Source organism: Protopterus annectens, chromosome 1.part2, assembly GCF_019279795.1.
Source record: "Protopterus annectens isolate FY-2018-M chromosome 1.part2, PAN1.0, whole genome shotgun sequence".
NCBI classification, from domain to species: Eukaryota; Metazoa; Chordata; order Ceratodontiformes; family Protopteridae; genus Protopterus; species Protopterus annectens.
In genome coordinates, this window is record NC_056727.1 from 527576507 (window position 1) to 527595957 (window position 19451).

The following is a 19451-nucleotide window of genomic DNA, read 5'->3' on the forward strand; positions in this document are numbered from 1 at the left end:
ACTGGCCGTCTGTTATCTATCTGCAATGCATCCATGAGGCTAATATTCCATGGTGCAGAAGGTACCTCACAGGCAGCTGCTTAAGGCATAGCCATGCTTGGGCGCACCTACGCAACTTTGCGGACCCTTTCAAGTCTTCATTCATCAATTCCCCTTTAGATGGAACATCCTTATTTGACCGTACTGTAAAGGAAATGCTTTCCTGCAGTGAATAGAATGAAAATACCTTGTCTGCCATTTGGATGTGCTTTTCTACCCCTCAGCAATCATTTTCCAAGAATCAAAGTGGAGGAAAGAAAATGTGTTTCCATAAGTCTCAGGGTCCTTTCCAGGATTCACACAGGGATAACTCCCTCAGGGGCAGAAGGAGGAGTTCAAATGTTAGATGCCATCCTCCTGGGAGAGGAGTCCCACAAAACCAGGGTTTCTGAGATTCCTTTTTGGTAAACCCTTCCAGCACTCTTGAAAGGTTGCTTGACTGCTGAACTCTGGAGGCAGTCAGGTGGTCCATGTCTCTGCACCCAGATGCCTGGGCATCAATAACAAAAGATTCTTGGGTGATAAAAATCATATCCACAAGTTATTACATACTATTTTACCAGAATCCCCCAATGAAAAGAAAAAAGGTTCCCAAGTGTTACACTGAGTCAGAAGGAGGCGGCAGCTCAAGAAATTAGAAAGCTGCTAGACAGGAGTCATCCAGGAGCTCCCACCAAACCAGAAAGGATTTGGAACTTACTCAAGATTCTTTTTAGTGTTAAAGAAAACCAGGGACCTGAGACCAAATCTGGATCTGAGCAAAGTAAATAAATTTGAGAAGAAGTCAAAGTTCTGAATGGTCACAGTTCGGTCCATTCTGCCGTTTTTACACAAAGACGACTGAATGTGCTAAATTGTTTTTCAGGGTGCACGCTGTCACATCAGGATGAACAGATGATCCCAAAGATTTCTGCACATTTGGCTAGAGGCCAATCACTACCAGTTCAGAGCCCTGCCCTTTGGTATCATTACAGCCCCCAGGATGTTTGCCAAATGTATGGCAGTGGTAGCAGTTCCCTTGAGACTGCTGGGACTCTTGAGTGTTTCCATACCTAGATGAATGACTCCTCACCACCCCCAACCGAGCGTCTACTAGAGGAATCCAGGGACTGCTTGCTTCGATTGTGTCAGTCACTAGGCATCTCAATCAAAATCTGCAGATCTCATATTTAGTCTGTTCAGAGCCTGGAAATCATAGGTGCCTAGTTGAACACAGTAATTCAGCCTCTTTTCCACTGCATCGAGTAAGAATCATAAGGTCCAGGTGGAGCAAATTATGCACACCTCTCTCCCCCAGTCAGAATTATTCTTCAGGCCCAAGGGTCAATGGCAGTTGCCATAACCTTAGTTTCTATGGCCCAGTTTTATATGTGCATTCTTCAGTGGGCCGTAGCTGTTCAGTGGCCAGTTCTTTGTCATCCCTTGTCCTTTCCGATCTAAATCACTCAAGTATGCAGAGACCATCTACAGTGGTGGATATAGTCAGACGAATTTTACCAAGGCTGCCACCTTGTACTTCCACCCCAGTAGCCACAGTAACCATGGACACCTCTTAACTGCGGTGGGGGGAGCATTTCTTGGGACAGAGAGTCCATGGCACATGGCCACAGAAGAGACCGATTTGCACAACAGTTTCCTAGAGATGAGTGCTCCTGCTAGTGTTGCAGGCCTTCCAAGATGTTCTTCCTCTTGGGATGATTCCAATATAAACTGACAACATATCTGTGGTTTGATAGATCAACAAATGGGGACCCGACTTCCAAGACGGCAGCACATTGAGTAACAGCTTAATTCTAGCTCTCCCATTGTGAAAACAGAAACTTAGCAGAAAGGGCCAATGAACCTAAAATTTCTGGGTAAATTTTAGTAACCAGCTCGTAAGTGCACTGCCTGGATGCCAGGAAAAAAGAAATACAGAAAATCGGTTACAAAAGTGATGAAAAAGCACTGAGTGGGAAAAGTACTGCAGCTGTTCAGCAAAAAGCAGTGCAAGCTCCAGACAGGATTTCCAGTAACCTAGAGGAAAGTATAAGGCAACTGCACACAGACCTGATTAAATGAAACACTGATGGAGTATATCAACTCAAACAATAAAAGGCTGGAAAAATGGAAGAAGCTTTAAACAGGAATTCAGATAAGGTGATAAAACTCCAAAACTGAGAGCTTGAAATGAAGACAAGGCTGGTTGAATATGAGACTGCACAAGAAGAAATGTTTAAAACATAATAAAATTAGAGGGCAGAGCACATAAGGGAGAACCTCAGATTTTCTGCTGTACCAAAGAAGCTGGAAGGAACAGACTGTATTAATTTTATGAAAGCACAAATAAGCAACTGGACTGGTATTCCACAACAGGAATTGTTAATTGAAAGGGCACATCATGCGTATGCTCCAAACCTGGATATTAGAAAACAGCCTAGACTTTTAATACTAAAGATGCAATCTTACCAGCAGAAGGAGTTGATTCTGATAAAACTGTGGCAGAAGGACAAAGTACTAAAGATGGGAGATAGCAGAGTGCTTGTGGAGAATAACTACTCATTTTGCATCAGGCAGAAGAGGAATACATTTATTCCATTATTTAGAGAATGTTGAGAAGCAGGTGTGAGATTCAAACTGCTATACCCAGCTATCTTCAGAATATTTTCCCAGGAGGGACAAAATAATTTTTTGATGAAGTACATGCTAAGGAAGAAGTACAGAAGTTTGTCCAACAAAAAATGAAACAGAAGTAAATTCTGCTTCTTGTTCTTCTGGTAATAAAGACCACAGAGAGACTGTGCCAGTAAAACCTTTCCAATGTTTCAATGGAAAATCCTTTAGAGAGAATGGAAAAAAAACACAAGAGTCAACTAGAAGAATTGAGTACATCGGAAATCAAGCAAAGACAGGATTTGGGAGATGGGGATTAACAGAATAAAACCAGTAACTTGGAAATTGACAAGTGTGGGATTACAGAGCAATTATATTTGAGAAACATGACAGAACAAGAAAATCTGGAAATATTGGACTTGGACTTTGTTAATCTTGTAGGGGACTCTAAAGCATATGCACTACTTCATGTCATTAATGTTAGTTAAAATACTGCATTGAGTGGATGAGGAGGGAGAAAGTTAACTGTAAATAAAACATTTTTTTTGCTTAATGGTGCTATTTTAATAGTGCATGATTTTCTGTGCTCACTATAAAGTAACATTTTCTCAATTATATTTTAAGTGTAATGGGGATACTAATGTAAATAGGTGCCCCAGTCTGTTTTTTTTCTATCTCCCTTCTCTCTTTCTCCTTGTTCAGTTTTAAGAAATGTAGGCATTGCCAAGTTAAAAAAGAAGAAAAAATGTTTAAAAGAGTATGACAAAAGAAAAATTGGTGTGCATTTTCTCATTCTTGCATAGGGAAATTACAGTGTTAATGCTCTTGGCTTAGCTAGTAACACGTTTTAAGAGAAAGCACGTAAATGATAAAGAATTGAATATTATAAGGCTTTTTTCTAGTAAACAAATGTATGCTTGGCAGTTTTGCATCTGGTTCTCATGTCTCTAGGAGACAGTCTGATAAAGAGAAATGGCTTGGAGAAAATGTTTTCTGAAAGCATTCATGTGTTTTCCAGCTGAGAGAGCTGTTCAGATAAGACAGAGGCAGACAGCACTTAGTAGAAGCACAGGCTGTACTATGTGTCTTAGCATAGATAACCTTTCTTTAAGAATATTTCAAGTCTGTGGCTGTCAGTTTGGAACATTTGTTTGTATTAGGAGGGTAAAAGTTCAATATTTGAAGATATACATAGTTTTGTTTGTTATTATTAAGTTCATAGGTTTTAGGGGGATATTGAGGTGTGTTTTTGTTTGTTTGTGTGAGAGCTTTCAGTAAAACAAAACATTTTGTAAGATGTGACATAGGCTGAAATGGATATGGCAAGAAACAACTGCATAAAGATTAACCCTCCAAATGGTATATGCATGTAACACAAAAGCTGGAACTAGACATTTAACAAAAAAGCTGCTGTACATAATAACTTTTTAAAGAAAATGATGCTTTCTGTAAAGTCTTTAAACATCAGTGGTCTCACAGATAAATACAAAAAAGAGTACTGAACTATATTAAAAAAATGTAGAGTACAAATAGCTATGCTACAGGAAAGAACTGATCATGTGAATGTGATAAAAAAGGTTTTCAGGGTGGTTATTCAGTGGAATACCTGGGGCAAAGGAAAAGAGAAGCACTTATGTTAACTGAAAGAGAAGCTCCAATAGTGATAGAAGAGGATAAAAAGATAATAATGGTAGAATTGTAGTACTAATGGGGCTACTGGTAAGACAGGAGGATTATACTGGCATGTATTTATATTCCACCGAAAACTGCTATAATGAAGTTTACAAAAAGTTCTGGGAGAAATAATCAGGTTTCAGCAAGGAGTATTACTTATAGGTGGGAACTGGAATTTGATTTGCAACAGTGAAAATGTGTCTGGAGGGGGGCAGATGGGAAAACATAAAGGAGGGTAGATTTTTGAAAAAATGTATGAAAATATTTGGCATGGAGGATGTGAATTCAGTACTAGGATTTCGGAGGGAATATACATGTTATTTCTCAAAATATAAAAACTGGGCAAGGCTAGATGGAATTTACATTTCACAGAAACATGCATATTTAATTGAAAGTCTTGATATGCACCCAATAACTATTTCAGATCATGCGCCAGTAATAACTAAAATAAAAACACAAGATATTAAAAAAATGAGACACTGGCACTATTGCACCTATCTGTTGAAAAGAGAGTAATTTAAGGAACGGGTAGTGGAAATTATTCAGGAGCAATTAGAGAAGATAGAAATTTCTTCTGAAAATCTAGCTAGGGAGTGGGATAAAATTAAAGTGGAGTTTAAAGATAGGGTGTGAATAAAAGAAAGGGAGATATGGTTAAGAAGTTATATGAATTATTTAGAGGGACTGACGAATGTTAAAAGTATTGCAAAATAGGAGGAATCCCACAGACCAATAAGCAGAGCAACTGGAGAATGCTAAACAGAAAATAGGGGATTATCTTGATAATATACATAAGTTTAGAAAGGTTGCTGTTAAGCAACTGTTTTTAATAATAACTCGAGCACAAAAACTTTTATCACAATGACTCAGGCAACGGAAAGTAGAAAGGGCTGTCGCCTATTACAAGGAAGATAAGTGATCCTGTAGAAGTATTAGAAATATTTTGGAAATTCTATGAAAGTCTGTACAAAACAGAGAAATACAGAAGTCAAGAAAAGGTACAAATGAAAATGTTTATGGAAGAATTAAATATGCCAAGGTTAGAGCTAGATGAGGCTTAATTACTAACAGGACAGGAGGAGATGAGATAAAAATGGTAATGTATAACCAATCTCCAGGAAAGAACCCAGAAACAGATGGTATTCCTGTGGACATTTGGAATCTAGGAGGGAAAAAAACTGATAAAGATCTGGAAGGTTTTGTTTAACAGTATTTTAAGAGGAGGAGAAGTACCAACATCCTAGAAGAAAGCGATGGTAGCTATAAAACCTAAAGAGGGTAAAGACCATCAGATCCAGCTTCATACAGGCCCAGTTCAATACTAAGTCATGATTATAAAGTGCTTTTGTCTATAATAACTAAAAGAATGGCAAATGTGATGCCAAAATTGATAGGTATGGATCAATGTGATTTTGTGGAGGTGAGGCAAACATTTGACATTAGCAGAGGATTTGATGATCCATAGGGAAGCAGAATGTAAGAAAATACCACCGTTTTTGTTGGATCTTGATGCAGAGAAAGCATTTGGCAGAGTAAGCTGGGACTTTCATGAGCAGGGCAATGGAAGCATTTGCATTCCGTGATAAAATTATAAGGTTGATTAGGAAGGATATATGACGGGTCGGAGGTGAAAATTTAAAATGGGTGGGGTCCTCTCTTGATAATTTCTGCTTAAGCAGTGCATGCAGACAGGGGTGTCCTCTCTCCCCGTTGTTATTTGCATTATATTTAGCATCATTAGCAAAGAAAATAACGGGCTCAGAAATTTAAGGATATAATTCGTATAGAAGTCAAGAAAAACTGGTTCTATTTGCAGATGATATTATTTTATACCTGATAAATCCAGAAGGGGACGTTACAGTGTTGTGGAACATTTTGAGACAGTTTCATATCTTTTAGGGATGCAAAGTTAATGAAGCTAAAACAAAGGCAATAGCAGTAAATTATGTATGCACACACAAATAGAATCAGCAATATCTATATTTATGGGGACATGATAAAATGAAGTATTTAGGAGTAAGGATTAAAATGATTCTGGTGTGGCAGCTAAGGATATGTGGGAAGAGACTAAACAAAAGACAGTATAAAAACTGAGAAAATGGAAGCTCTGTTATATGGATATCGAAAACAAGATACAAGCAGTTAAAATGTTTTTACTCCCTTTAGTTTTATATGCAGGTCAGGCATATTTTTATCAACCAGAGGAGAAGTTGTGGGTAGCAATTAATAAAGAGCTGAAGGATTTTATCTGGGAGGGGAAGACAGCAAGAGTCAAGTGGGATAAGCTTTTTCTTCCAATAAAACAAGGCAGATAGGGTTTATCCGATTTGAAGGGCTATTTCAGAGCAGCACAGTTAAGGCTCCTATATATAGCACAAGCAGAAAACTATAATTTAAAGTGGAAAGGAATGATGATGAAACAGGGAGAAGCTCAAGAAACAAGGAGAAACTAGGATTTTGGATTCAGACCTTTAAGGAAAATAACAGTAATTAAACAGAATATTATATTCATAAAGTTGCAGAAGGTATTCTAAGAACCAAGCCAACACTGGAATGGAAAAAAGGAGATTCTGCCAATAGAGATGACTGCAGTTAGGGATACAGACAATAGGCAAGAGGGGGCTGGAATTTATTGGAGAAAACTGGCAAAGGAACCAAGGCATTGGAAGCAAATAGCTAGAGAGGGGAAAAGTAATATAATGTGAAGAAGCCAAGAATTTATTTGGATGCAGGTTAGAGATTCCCTTCCCTATTGTAAGAATTGATAAGACTGTATTGCACTGTAATTAGCTGGAAACACTGAGATGAGACTGAGCCAAAAGTCTTTATCTGTTAATTACCAAACTCATGCTGGACAGTTGCCCGTCTCTCCTTTATGAGCCAAGTCTTGTGTACTTTTCAGAATAAATTTTCCAAAAACTGTAGTTCATTTAACAAGGCTTTATTAGATGTTTATAATATCCAAATACTGTCTTCATTAACAGTGCTGCTAAATATATTCTGCACATATATATCTTCTGGTTGTCCTAAATGATGTAAATGGAACCAGTCTTTATTTGACCTGACTTCATTACTCAGGCTCGAGTTTCTCTATAGCTGGCCTAAGGCATAGGCCAACTAGGCAGCCGCCTAGGGTGCTGCTGTAGCAGGGACACTTTTCCAGTATTATTTGGTATAGGTAGACCATGTTGGGGGCGCCATGTAGCCCTTTTGCCTAGGGCACCAGTTGACCTAAGGCCACTCCTGAGTATCTGTAATCTTTTCTGTAATGTCAGGTCGAACGAACTAACTAACCTTAACTGACCTGCTATTCTGAATACAACATATTATATATATTGCTTCGATCCAGTAATTTTCTTTAGTATTCACTCCCCCTAACCTTGGTTTGTCTTGTATGTGCTTTATTTAACATTCCATTAAGGAACATTGTGTAGCTGGCTAGATTGTATCTTTCCCTTGAGAAAAGAACATTCTGTATTTCTGCATTTTCTATGCACTTTATGCTTATCTTTCCTTTCTAATAAACTGTCTCTCATGCTTGACCAGCAAGGCTATTCTTTCTTTCTGCTTAACTGTCTTTTATGAGTAACAACTACTTTAAAATGGAAGTCCCTAATCTATCAGTTGCCCCTGAGATCTCTGATGAAAGTCTATTTGGTCCTAACTTCTGTAGTTACCTTACATCTGTATTGCTAACTACTGTATATAGCTTTATGCTACCTGACTCATAATCTGAAAATATATATTTTTTATTTGGTAAACCTGCAATTTCAATGTTGACCACTAGGTGTCACTTGAGCATTTATGACCTGTTTGGATTGAAGTCTCTTAATTTTATGATTTGATTTTCATATTACCTAGATTTATAGTCTTTAGAGTCTTTAAGTCTAAGTTTTGATGTATGAGTGATCAAAACCTGTACATTATTCTGAAAATGAGTGTCTTTTAATTCTGTGGCTTTTAAAGCTGATTAATCTGTCTTTGGGAATCTTTATTTAAGTTAGACAGAGTACGAACTGTTAACCCTGCCTATTTTTCTTTCATATCTCTGTATGCTGTAATGGCAATGTTACACTGTTTATTACCTATGTTTTTTTACCTTATGAACTGGTGCCTTAGTGTGCTTTGATGTCTCTCTCTTATAGTTCTTAGATTTAAATCTTTAAACATTGTACTGTTTCTTTTATTGTATAGCCTATCAAGCATGATGACTATTTTCTGAAGACTAATTGAAATGTGCACTAAGAGATAACTTTATAAGTGGTCTTGAAGCATAATTACCATATCCTGTGTTAACTTATGTCTATACATTTTCATTTAAATTTGCTTTATAATGCTATTTACCTTTTTAACTTTTATGTGCTGTAATAGATGTATGCCTCCTAAATTTGTGTCTGAACTATTTTATAAATATTTATGAGCTATAATAGTTTACAAAAACTATACTTTCTGTATTTAAAGCCCATACCTTTGCATTGTCTGTTAGTGTCCTTTTATTTTTTTTGACTTATGTACAATAATTATGTAAAGTGCACTGTAATCTGTAAACTAATTAACAAATTAAGCCTGCCCTGTTATGCCTTTAAGTGCATTGAATAACTATTACTACTGCCTATTGTTTAGATAACTTATTTTAATAAGCTTGTAAAAAATAATTATGTCACTTTATCCTTAACTAATGACTAAATAATGTAATTCTGTTACTTTATCCTTAAACTAATGACTAAATAATGTGAAGTAGCTGAGTATTATTTTTATATTCTGAGATTTGACTGAAATGTACTATACTGAACACATAACTGAGTATGAATGTCATATTCTGAATCTTGACTGAAATTTACATTAGGGTATACTGAACATTTAAAATAACTGTGTATGTACTGAAAACTAACTAAACTAATACTAAAAGAATATCTTTTGCCAGTGCTAACTGAATACAGGTAAATGCATAATTGAAACGGGTACATGTTATATTTTGAAAACCAACTATTAGTACCTTTTTCTGTCGGTATTGTCTAAACATAGACTGAAACCTAGTACTGTTGACAAATTGTCTGAAACATGAGAACATTACCTGAACACAGATAAAAAAATTAACATAAATTTGTTTTCCTGTCAGTATTGTCTGAACACAGATAAACTGAAAACTAGTAGTGTTGAGGGCAATAAGCAATGCTATCAGTTTATAATTGTTAAAGCTGCAAGAACTTTAGCTACCCAGACTTGCCCAAGAAATGAAAAGAAGAGGTTTAAAAGGCCTAACTATAAAAAAGACACTTCAACATTAAAGCAGGCCTTCCTTTACCTCATCAGTGACTGGGTCAATGCAGAGTAAAATTTGGCAAGAGCTGTGGTGCAGAAATTGACTGTGTTTCAGTTATTTCAGCGTTTGTTTAAATTTAAAATCTGTGTGTTAAAGCAAGTATGTATGTTTCAGACAGTTATATAACAATACTAGTTTCACTTTATGTTTTTATCAATGTTCAGGCAATACTGACAAAATATATTAATAGTTTAGTCTCCAGAATATAACAATAATAGATTTCAGTTTATCTGTGTTTGGGTAACACTGTCAAAATGTTCTCATGTTTTCAGACAATTGTACAACAGTACTAGTTCTCAGTTTATCTATGTTCAGGCAATACTGATAGAAAAACAGATTTCAGTTCATTTTTATACTGTCAAAATGTTTTCAGACAATTGTACAACAGTACTAGTTTTCAGTCTATGTTCAAAATGTTGTCATGTTTTCAGATAATTGTACAACAGTATTAGTTTTCAGTTTATCTACAATACTGACAGGAAAACAGATTTCAGTTCATTTTTTATCCATGTTCATGTAACACTGTCAAAATGTTTTCATGTTTACAGACAAATTGTACAACAGTACTAGTTTTCAGTCTGTCTGTGTTCAGACAATCAAAATGTTCTCATGTTTTCAGACAATTGTTTTATTTACATTTTTCTGCATGAAATAAACATTTGCTGCTAATAAATTCTTAACCTCAAATGAAACTAAAGTAGTAATGTAACACTGTGCATTTCTGCACCTATATAATATCAGTTTTAACTGTTGAACTTTTTTTTCTCGTGACCCTTAGATTTTAACATACTGTTTTGTGAGTGAAACTCCACCCACTGTCTCACCATAACCATTTCTTTAGCTGACGTCATTTAACTTTTCAGTAGTACTGAATGCTGCAAGAAGTTATCATTACTGTCTTCAATTTTTTGGGGATAAATAGTAAAACTGTAAATGCATTAAATTAATCTTTGCCATACAGCCTTATGACACATAGTACTGTCTTTAATTCAGCTTGCTAGGCTGGCTGTAATCTGATCTGATGTGCTTGGCAAACTGCCATCTCTGTATGAAACATATACAGTCTCAACCTGATTACATAACGTACTGTTTTATACATAGGATCTGAATTCTTAACTGTATTGTCGCTTTTACAATGTAGTATTGACTAAATTTTACATTATGTAAACTTAGCAAACATTGTGTCTATATCATTACTTATTGTTTATGCATTGCAGCACTTTAATACAAAGCTGTTTATTAATGACTGCTAAACAAAACAATAACACAAAAAATTCATTTGCCAAATCTGTAACTGTAAACCCTTTATTCTGCAAATTAATTTGACTGTTAGCTCTGATGTTACAAGAAAGAGAGGTATACGGTTACCCTTTTTTTCTAACTGGCCACACCCAGTATGTCTTTCTGAGCACTTCAGCTGTGTCAGCTGAACTGGAATTTTATGTTATCTTTAATGCGTAAATCTGCATGCTTCTGTCGTAACCAATTTTTTAAAATCTGTACATTTGCACAAATCTTGTCACTGAAGTCTAAAACAGCATATAACTCTAATGACATGTTTATACCTAGTACAGAGCTGTTACACTTTGAACTGTTAGCTGCTCTCATCTTTGACCCTTTAAATCTTGACAAAACTGCATTTGTGTTCTCTAATAAAGATCTATGTGTAACTGAAGTTGATTTGTCTGTAAACAATGAAACATTGTCATTTCTTTTAACCTTAAACAATGACAGATTAATGCTCTGATCAGGTGCTGGTGCCATACTGCTGCATCCTTTACAGAGAGCTATTCTTTCCTTATTTCACTTTGAAACAGTAGCATTTTTACTTACCACTGAATTCCGTTCTTTTATACTGGAATTTACTTTATTAAAATCTGCATTCTGATCCTCCTATCTCCCTTCAGTGCAAACATTGCACTTCATTCTGAAAATAAGAAACTAGATGAAGTAATGTGAACTTAAGACATGGCCTGCATTATGTATGTTGACTGTGTTGACATTTGTACGTTTAATATTGCAGCATACTTCTGTATTTTGAATTGTATGTGCTGAAGCATTTACACAAGGATTAAGTCCACAAGCGTACTGATAGAAGCTGACTCATTACCTTGCTTCTGTGATTTAACCCTTTTGCGTTTAGAAATATTTAACATTCTTGAACTAATAACCTTTAAAAGAATATTTCTAGACTGCTGTACCCATTTTTAAAATTAAACCATAAATTTACTGATATTTGAACTGTAGAAGTATAACTTGACATGTTTATATGCAAATGACTTTAACTGATTAATTTAAACCTTTTTGAGCTGTTAACTAAAAGGTGCATATAAGACCTTGCATAACTTTGTGGTCCTGGAAGAATGTGTGCCGTCATCTGTAGCTTATTAACCTTTTTCTTCTTGGCTCTGTGATGTCACACTGGAAACTTGAAAGTTTGTGAAGATAGCTGTTAACTGGATAATGTATTTTATGTTTTGAAGGAAAACTGCATTGATTTAATACTGGTCTCATTAAGTTGTTTGAGGATTTTCTGAAGTAAACACTGGTGCTGTGCACTTTGGTTAGAGGTAGTCTGCTGTGTCCGTTTTCTGCTTACTGAAAAGTCTTTTCTATAATGAGAAACTGTAGTGCCGTAATTTTTGGCTTATTCTCTGTAGAGCACATCTCTATTTATAGAAAAACAGTGGTGCTGCTGAAAAGTCTGTTATGAAACATTTGCTGTCACTATAAACTGTTAATGAAACCTTGAAGTTAAGCTGGCTACTGCAGTAAAACTGTACTTGAAAGGGTTACTTACTGCAGCTGTTTCTGTTAAAGTTTGCTGATAAGGCTGATTTGCTATGTAGAACACATGTAGTTGAACGAAACATGGAGTGCTGCACTAGAATGAAAACACTGTTATTTGGTAGTCTGTAGAACACATGCAATCTGACTGATGATGGAAGGTTCTATGGGGTTTAGAGAGTTACCCCAATTAGTGGCTCGCCATTGTAAGAATTGGTAAGACTGTACTGTACTGTAATTAGCTGGAAACACTGAGATGAGACTGAGCCGAAAGTCTTTATCTGTTAATTACCCAAACTCATGCTGAACAGGTGCCAGTCTCTCCTTTATGGGCCAAGTCTTGTATACTTTTCAGAATAAATTTTCCAAACACTGTAGTTCATTTAACAAGGCTTTATTAGATGTTCACAATATCTGAATATTGTCTTCATTAACAGTGCTGCTAAATATATTCTGCACATATCTTCTGATTGTCCTGAATGATGTAAACGGAACCAGTCTTTATTTGACCTGACTTCATTACTCAGGCTTGAGTATCTGTAATCCTTTCTGTAATGTCAGGCCGAACAAACTAAATAACCTTAACTGACCTGCTATTCTGAACACAACATATTGTATTGCTTCAGTCCAGTAATTTTCCTTAATATTCAGTCCTCCTAACCTTGGTCTGTCTCATATGTGCTTTATTTAACATTCCATTAAGGAACATTGTGTAGCTGGCAAGATTCTATCTTTCCCTTGAGAAAAGAACAGTCTGTATTTCAGTATTTTCTACAGACTTTATGCTTATGTTTCCTTTCTAATAAACTGTCTCTCATACTTGACCAGCAAGGTTATTCTTTCTTTCTGCTTAACTGTCTTTTATGCATAACAACTACTTTAAAATGGAAGTTCCTAATCTAACACCTATCAAGGATTGATATCAGAGTATAGGCAAAGAGAAAGAAATGGGGGGGGGGGTCCTAAATGAAAGACCAGCACTGGTAGAGTTTTTAGTAGAATCTAAAGCAGAAGTTGCCATTAGAAAAATGAATAATTAGTAGAGCATGTAAAATATTGCATAACTATAAGGTTAGAAAGGATTGGGAAGAGAAACTGGATAAGCAATCCATAAAGAAACAATGGGGGGATATGTGTATGTCTCCCAAATATGCAATAAAGTGAAGAAAATTTAGGATCTTTGGAAGTGTTTACATAAGTATTTTTATACCGCAGATAGACTCCAAATAATTTTTCCTCTGGTAGGCAACAAATATTGGAGAGGTAATGGGGAAGAAAGAGGTAACTGGGAACATATTTTTCTGGGAGTGTAATGAGTTGGCAGACTTTAAAGATTCCCTGCAGACGGCTCTGTCCAGAGATACTGGGTGAGCAAATTGGTGTAACTAAGAAAATTATTTTTTTGACAAATGATACAGAATCAGAATTGCCTAGACATAGTACGGCCTTGCTCAGTCTAATTATGGTGGCTGCCAAAAAAGCAGTTACTAGAAAAAGGAAATCAAAGTCTAAACCAACTTTACTAGAAGTAGTAGATATAGTAACAGAGATAAAACAACTGGAATTGGGATCTTTAGAAAAGGATAGGAGCAAATTACATAGGAAAAATGAGAATTGTGGGAACAATACATGAAGAGGAGGAATGACATTTAAAATAAGGCAGGATTTCAAATGAGCTATGTAATGTTTGACTGACAATGACTGGCTAAATTATAAGTGATGTGTATAATGTTTGCAACTACAACTATGTCGACATGGTTTATAATGTATAATTGCAAGTAAAATTATGTCAGTATGGTTTGTTTTCATTTATATAAATTAATATTGCCTATGTCATACATGATAATTTAGTAAAGATGTTTCTTGTTTAAAAAAAGCAAAATGGAAACCCAGTCTTACATGCCTTTGTCAAGAGGCAATGAGATTGTGGCAATGGCTGATCTCTTCCATCCCCTTTCTTATGGCAATGCACATGCCGGGGAAGTTCAGTATTTTAGCAGACAAACTCAACAGGTCCATCCTGATGCCTCATAAATGATCTCTTAATCAGTCGGTGGCAGAGAGGATTTTCCATCAGTGGAGTCAACCTTCCTCTGACCTTTTTGCATCTCTCCACAACAGCAAGTGCAGCAGGATCTTTGCTGTAATACCCCCACAGGGGGAGTCACCAAGAGATGCTTGGGGACTCTTTCCCACTCATTGAGGAGGGAATGAAAAGGACATCAGATATTAAAGTTATGTACTCACCATAACTGTGCATATGTGTTGTCCATTTTCGTTCTTCCTTTACTCCCCACCCTCCTTCCCTTTATCTCCTGGAGTGGCCTTGTGGGTTATTGTGGAACTTCTGTTCCAGGTTTGAGGCCCAGTTCTGCTACTTCTGTTCTTCCTTTGGCCATGCTTATGTTTAATTACTCCTATGGCTTAAAAGGCAGCAAACTCAATCTGAGGTATAGCTGGTTGATGGGAATTTATGGGTAGAGTGAGAAGCTCTTGAGTAGGATCAGAGTCTTGTAAATGTGGCTAAGTCAGATCCGAGGTAAGATCTGATACCTAATCATTGGCAAAGAATAAAAATGGACAACATAGATGCATAGTTATGGTGAGTACATAACTTTAATTTCTATATGTTTTATTTTACTTTTAGTTTTTTGGATGAGCCAAGGTTATTATTTGGTGCATGCATGTCGACATTTACTTTCTCAGTGTTGTTAATGTTGATATGTGGGTCAAATTAGATAGAACTATATAGATAGATATGTGTGTGTGTGTGTGTGTGTGTGTGTATATATATATATATATATATATATATATATACATACGCACAAATATCAAATATATATGCATGAATGGTAAAAGGTAAATTAACTTGTGGCTAAAGATATCCTGTAGCACTGCAAAATGTTATGGTGCAGATAAATATGTAATTTCATCTTTATCTACATTTCAGTTAATCCATTTACATTTCAAAAAAGGGTACTTCATTAATTGATTCTGATTGTTTATTATTCACAGAGTACTGTGCAGGGACGGAACACTTGTGCTGCTGCTCAGTTGGGAACTATCACGACATATTGATGAATGTTTTTGTACCAGCACTACCTGCAGTTATAAAAAGTTGCCAGATGATATCTCTTTGGCATCAACAATGGAAGAATTTGAACTGAAAGAACAGCACAAAGATACAGAAAATTTGTCAGTTCAAACTAGTGCAATAACGGAATCAAGTAACTGTGAAAATAAAAAGCACTGCTCTTTGGTGGCAGATGGAATTTATAGAGTCAGCCTTGGCATGACAGATGCTTTCATACATAAATATAAAAAATGTTCCAATAAATTTATTTTATAAAATCTTTGTTTGCTAGATCTCTTTGCTTTAGCTTCTTTGTTTATGACTGAAACAAGACGATTACTACACATATCCTGTTAATGATAAGACTAGGATAGAAAAATAAGATTTGCTTATTGCCTGCTAGATGTAAGATTTTATAATGAATTAGACATTTGGGGTGAGTTATCCATCTGTTCTTACACAACCCCTTTCCCATTATTGTATATAGGGTTGGGGTGTCATTTCAATACTGACAACCATCTAGAGCCAGTGTTCACACTACTGGGTGGCCATCCCTGCTGCGATTGTTCTTCCATACATACAGACCCTGAAGTACAGTACCCATCACTGCAATTGTATTTGTTTATTTGTAGTTTGATAACTGTGATAGATGGGTTGGAAAGCTAACCCTTTTCACTCATGCCCTGAGCACAAAGGCAAATAAGTTGCACAATAGGAAGTAATACAGGTTTTCGTTTACATTGTGAAATATGGCATCATTATAGAAAATATACATAAATAGTTAAATACAAAAGAAATATTGTAATACCAATGACATAATGCATGTTATATGAAGCTTTTCTTCATTAGATTTAATGACTAAAGACTTTTGTACAGAATAAGTTCCTTAGATCTGACAAATACAATAAGAAGCAAGCATTAAAGTAACAATTCTGTTCTGTTTTACTCAACGGACTTTAAATAGAGACAAGAAAGATTAGGGAGGAATGCTGTGATAGATTTTATCATATGAAGTAGAAGACATTTGTAATGAGGCTGTAATAGTTACATAGCACTGATACAGTTATTGTTATCCTGTGTCTCTTAAGCAGGTACAGGCATAGGCATAAAAGTACTGAAGGTGCTTATAATGTCCTTTCCTGGATTCTTTGGTGCTTAAGAGTTTATGGATAGATGAAGGATGTTGGCTGCATTTGGTTGGTGCCAGTTTGGAAAAGCTTTTTCACCCACAACCATTAGAAAGTTATATTTGAGGAATATAATAATGCTGTCTACGTAACTGTATCCTCTTAAGGAGTAAGGAGATTTTTTTTTTGATAGTATGCTTATGAGAGATGGATGGTATTTGTGGGAGTGGGTAGGGTTTGAAAAAAGAAATTATGTACTTACCATAACATTCTATCTGTGTTGTCCATTTTCATTCTTCTTCAACCATTGGGTTCAGATCCAATCCTCTGATCCAACTCAGCCAGTAATATAGCTCATGGCCAACTGAAACTATCAAACTCCTCCCTACCCGTAATGCACCAGCCCCAACACACCTCAGATCTTGTTTACTAATTGACATAAATAGTAACTATCTGAATAATGCACCTAACAAAGGAAACCAATATCTGGAGCTCCATAGAAGACACAGTAGTGTCTTAATAGCATCTCAATGTTAAGTTGTCATTCTCGCCTTCATTCTTGCTGGATGGGTTCGGAGCCGATCCTCGGCTCCGACTCGGCCTATACTATAGCTCGAGAGCTATTTTTACCAGCTCGAGGCAGCCCTATAACCCACAATACCATGTGCTAACTCCCCAGATCTCGTTTGCCGCTTCGCTGCAAGGTTGCTTTTTTTACCGGCTCAGGTCAGTAAAGACAATTCTTTCTATAAAACTGTTTTTCAGGTAGTTTTTCCAGTTAGATTCCTTTTTTTTTAGGTCCCTACTGATTGTATTTATTCATTACAGCCCTTTTGTAGCCCTTCTTCCCCTCTTTAGTTAATTTTTATCTTTGGGCCTACAGGCTTTACCTTAGTTTCCCCACCTCTTACAGTGTCTGTGTGTGGGTTTAGTCAGTTCCCTTAACTTTTTCTAGTTTTAAGTTGAGTGTGTGTGTGGACTGACTGTGATAACTGTGTTTACTGTGGTTAGGACTGTGTCCAAAGACACTAAGGTCTCGGGATTCAAGAAGTGTGACTCGTGCTGTCAGAAAATGTCTCTGACAGACGGTCACACTTCTCCTGTCTATTGCTTAGGGCCTTTACACCTGCAGGACTCTTGTTCCGTCTGTCACGGGTTTAGTTCAAGAGTCCTGCAGGAGCGGCATAATAAGCTCATCTTAAGGGGCTTGTTAAAGCCCGATGACTCCCCGTCCAAGTCTGGCTCGGGGAAGTCTTCAAAAACCGCCAAACCCTCGGCTCCAGCTTCTGAGTCGAGGGCTGGTGTTGTTGAGATGGCTCCGATATCAGTTCCAATCGGATCCGAGGCGGGCAAAGTGGTATCCGCTCCGAAACCAGCTTCGAAGCCGACCCCAGCACGCAAGCGCTCTAGACCCCCCCTCACTAGAATCCGTCCGATCGGCTCCGAGATCCCCTCTCCTATCGGAGCGGAGTCATAGGACTCACTCATCTAGGTCATCCAGGCTCTCCGACCATGACATTGAGAGGGTGGTCAGTAGGCTCATAAAATCTCAGGCACTAGCCCAAATGCTCCAGAGCCCATCTCATCAGACTGTGGCTCCTTCGGTACCGCTATCGATTCCTCCTCCGATTCGCCTGTCGAGTTCGGAGCCGGTGTTTGTCGGAACCGTAACCTTGCCCACGTCGGAGCCCATACTTCCACCTTCGGCTCCGGTGTCGTTGGCTCCGACCTCTTCATTGGTTCCGTCCGTGGAGAGGTCCGGGCGCCGGGACTCCATTGTCAGCTCCGAGGGGGCGAGTGGCATCGGACCGTTGTCCGACCCCGCTCTCCCTGTCGGAGCTTCGGCTCTGGTTAGTTCGGCCCCGACATCATTCTCAGAGCCTTCTCTGTTGGTGCCGGGGGCGGTTCTGGTCTCTTCGGAGCCAGGACTACCCTTGGTACCTGATAGGGGAGCCTCCGAGGTGATGAGGAGCGTGCTGGACCCAGTGTCCACTCCAAGGTTAAGTTTTGCAGCTCCTCTCTCTACAGTGCCTGTTACGGTCTCTGGCCATCCTCCTGCATCTGACAACAGAGATCCAAAGCGTAGGGTACCCACTTTGGGTGTCTCCTCCTCTTCCGAGGCCTCCCCTGAAGCTTCAGGGGAACCCCCTAGGAAAAGAAAGTGCAAGAGGAAGCACAGACTCCCCTGAGTCTGTCACGTCGGACACTGACTTGGATGAGTCGGAGGGTTCTCCGAGATCCCCCTCTGAGGATGTCTCTTTTTCAGGCATCCTAGAGATCCTAAAACAGAGGGGAAATTGGTCCACTCTCAAACCCTCCGAGGACGAGTCAGTTTTCCTTGACGCTTTCGGATCTCGCCCTTCCACCTCCTGGGTGTCTCCCCCTTTCAACCCACTAATGGAGGTAGTGGCCAGAAAGGCGTGGGCAGCTCCTGATTCAATGGAACCTACCCCTAGGAGGCCCTCTAAATTTATTTCTGCACCAGAGGATAAATCCTTTCTCACTAAAGGTGTTTCAGTTGATGCTATGGTGGTAGCAACAGCCACTAAGAAGGAATTGGCTGATCCTTCTGTACCTGTTCATCCTCCTAACAAAGAGTCCAGGACCATGGACAGGTACGGCAAATGGACATTTGCTTCAGCGACCTTTACCATGCGATCGCTGAACTATTTATGTCATTTCACCAGCCTTCAGAGAGACTTGCTCAAAGAACTGGGTGAAACTGTACAGGATCCTTCTGCTGCGGGGTATCGGGACAAGATGAACTCCCAGCTGGCCACCCTGAACTCCATTGTTAACTCCTCCATGCGGCTTATCTCCTACGCAGCCGATGGAG

General features: G+C 37.9%; 1 protein-coding gene across 1 annotated transcript in view; it reads left to right on the plus strand.

The window, feature by feature from the left end:
* THUMPD2 (THUMP domain containing 2) overlaps positions 1–15766 on the plus strand; it is an 898882-nt gene extending 883116 nt beyond the window's left edge. The window contains exon 11 of the mRNA XM_044060164.1: positions 15431–15766. Within this exon, the coding sequence (XP_043916099.1) occupies positions 15431–15764 (334 nt within the window). The 3' untranslated portion in view covers positions 15765–15766. The remainder of the gene's footprint in view (positions 1–15430) is intronic.
* Positions 15767–19451: the final 3685 nt, after the last annotated feature.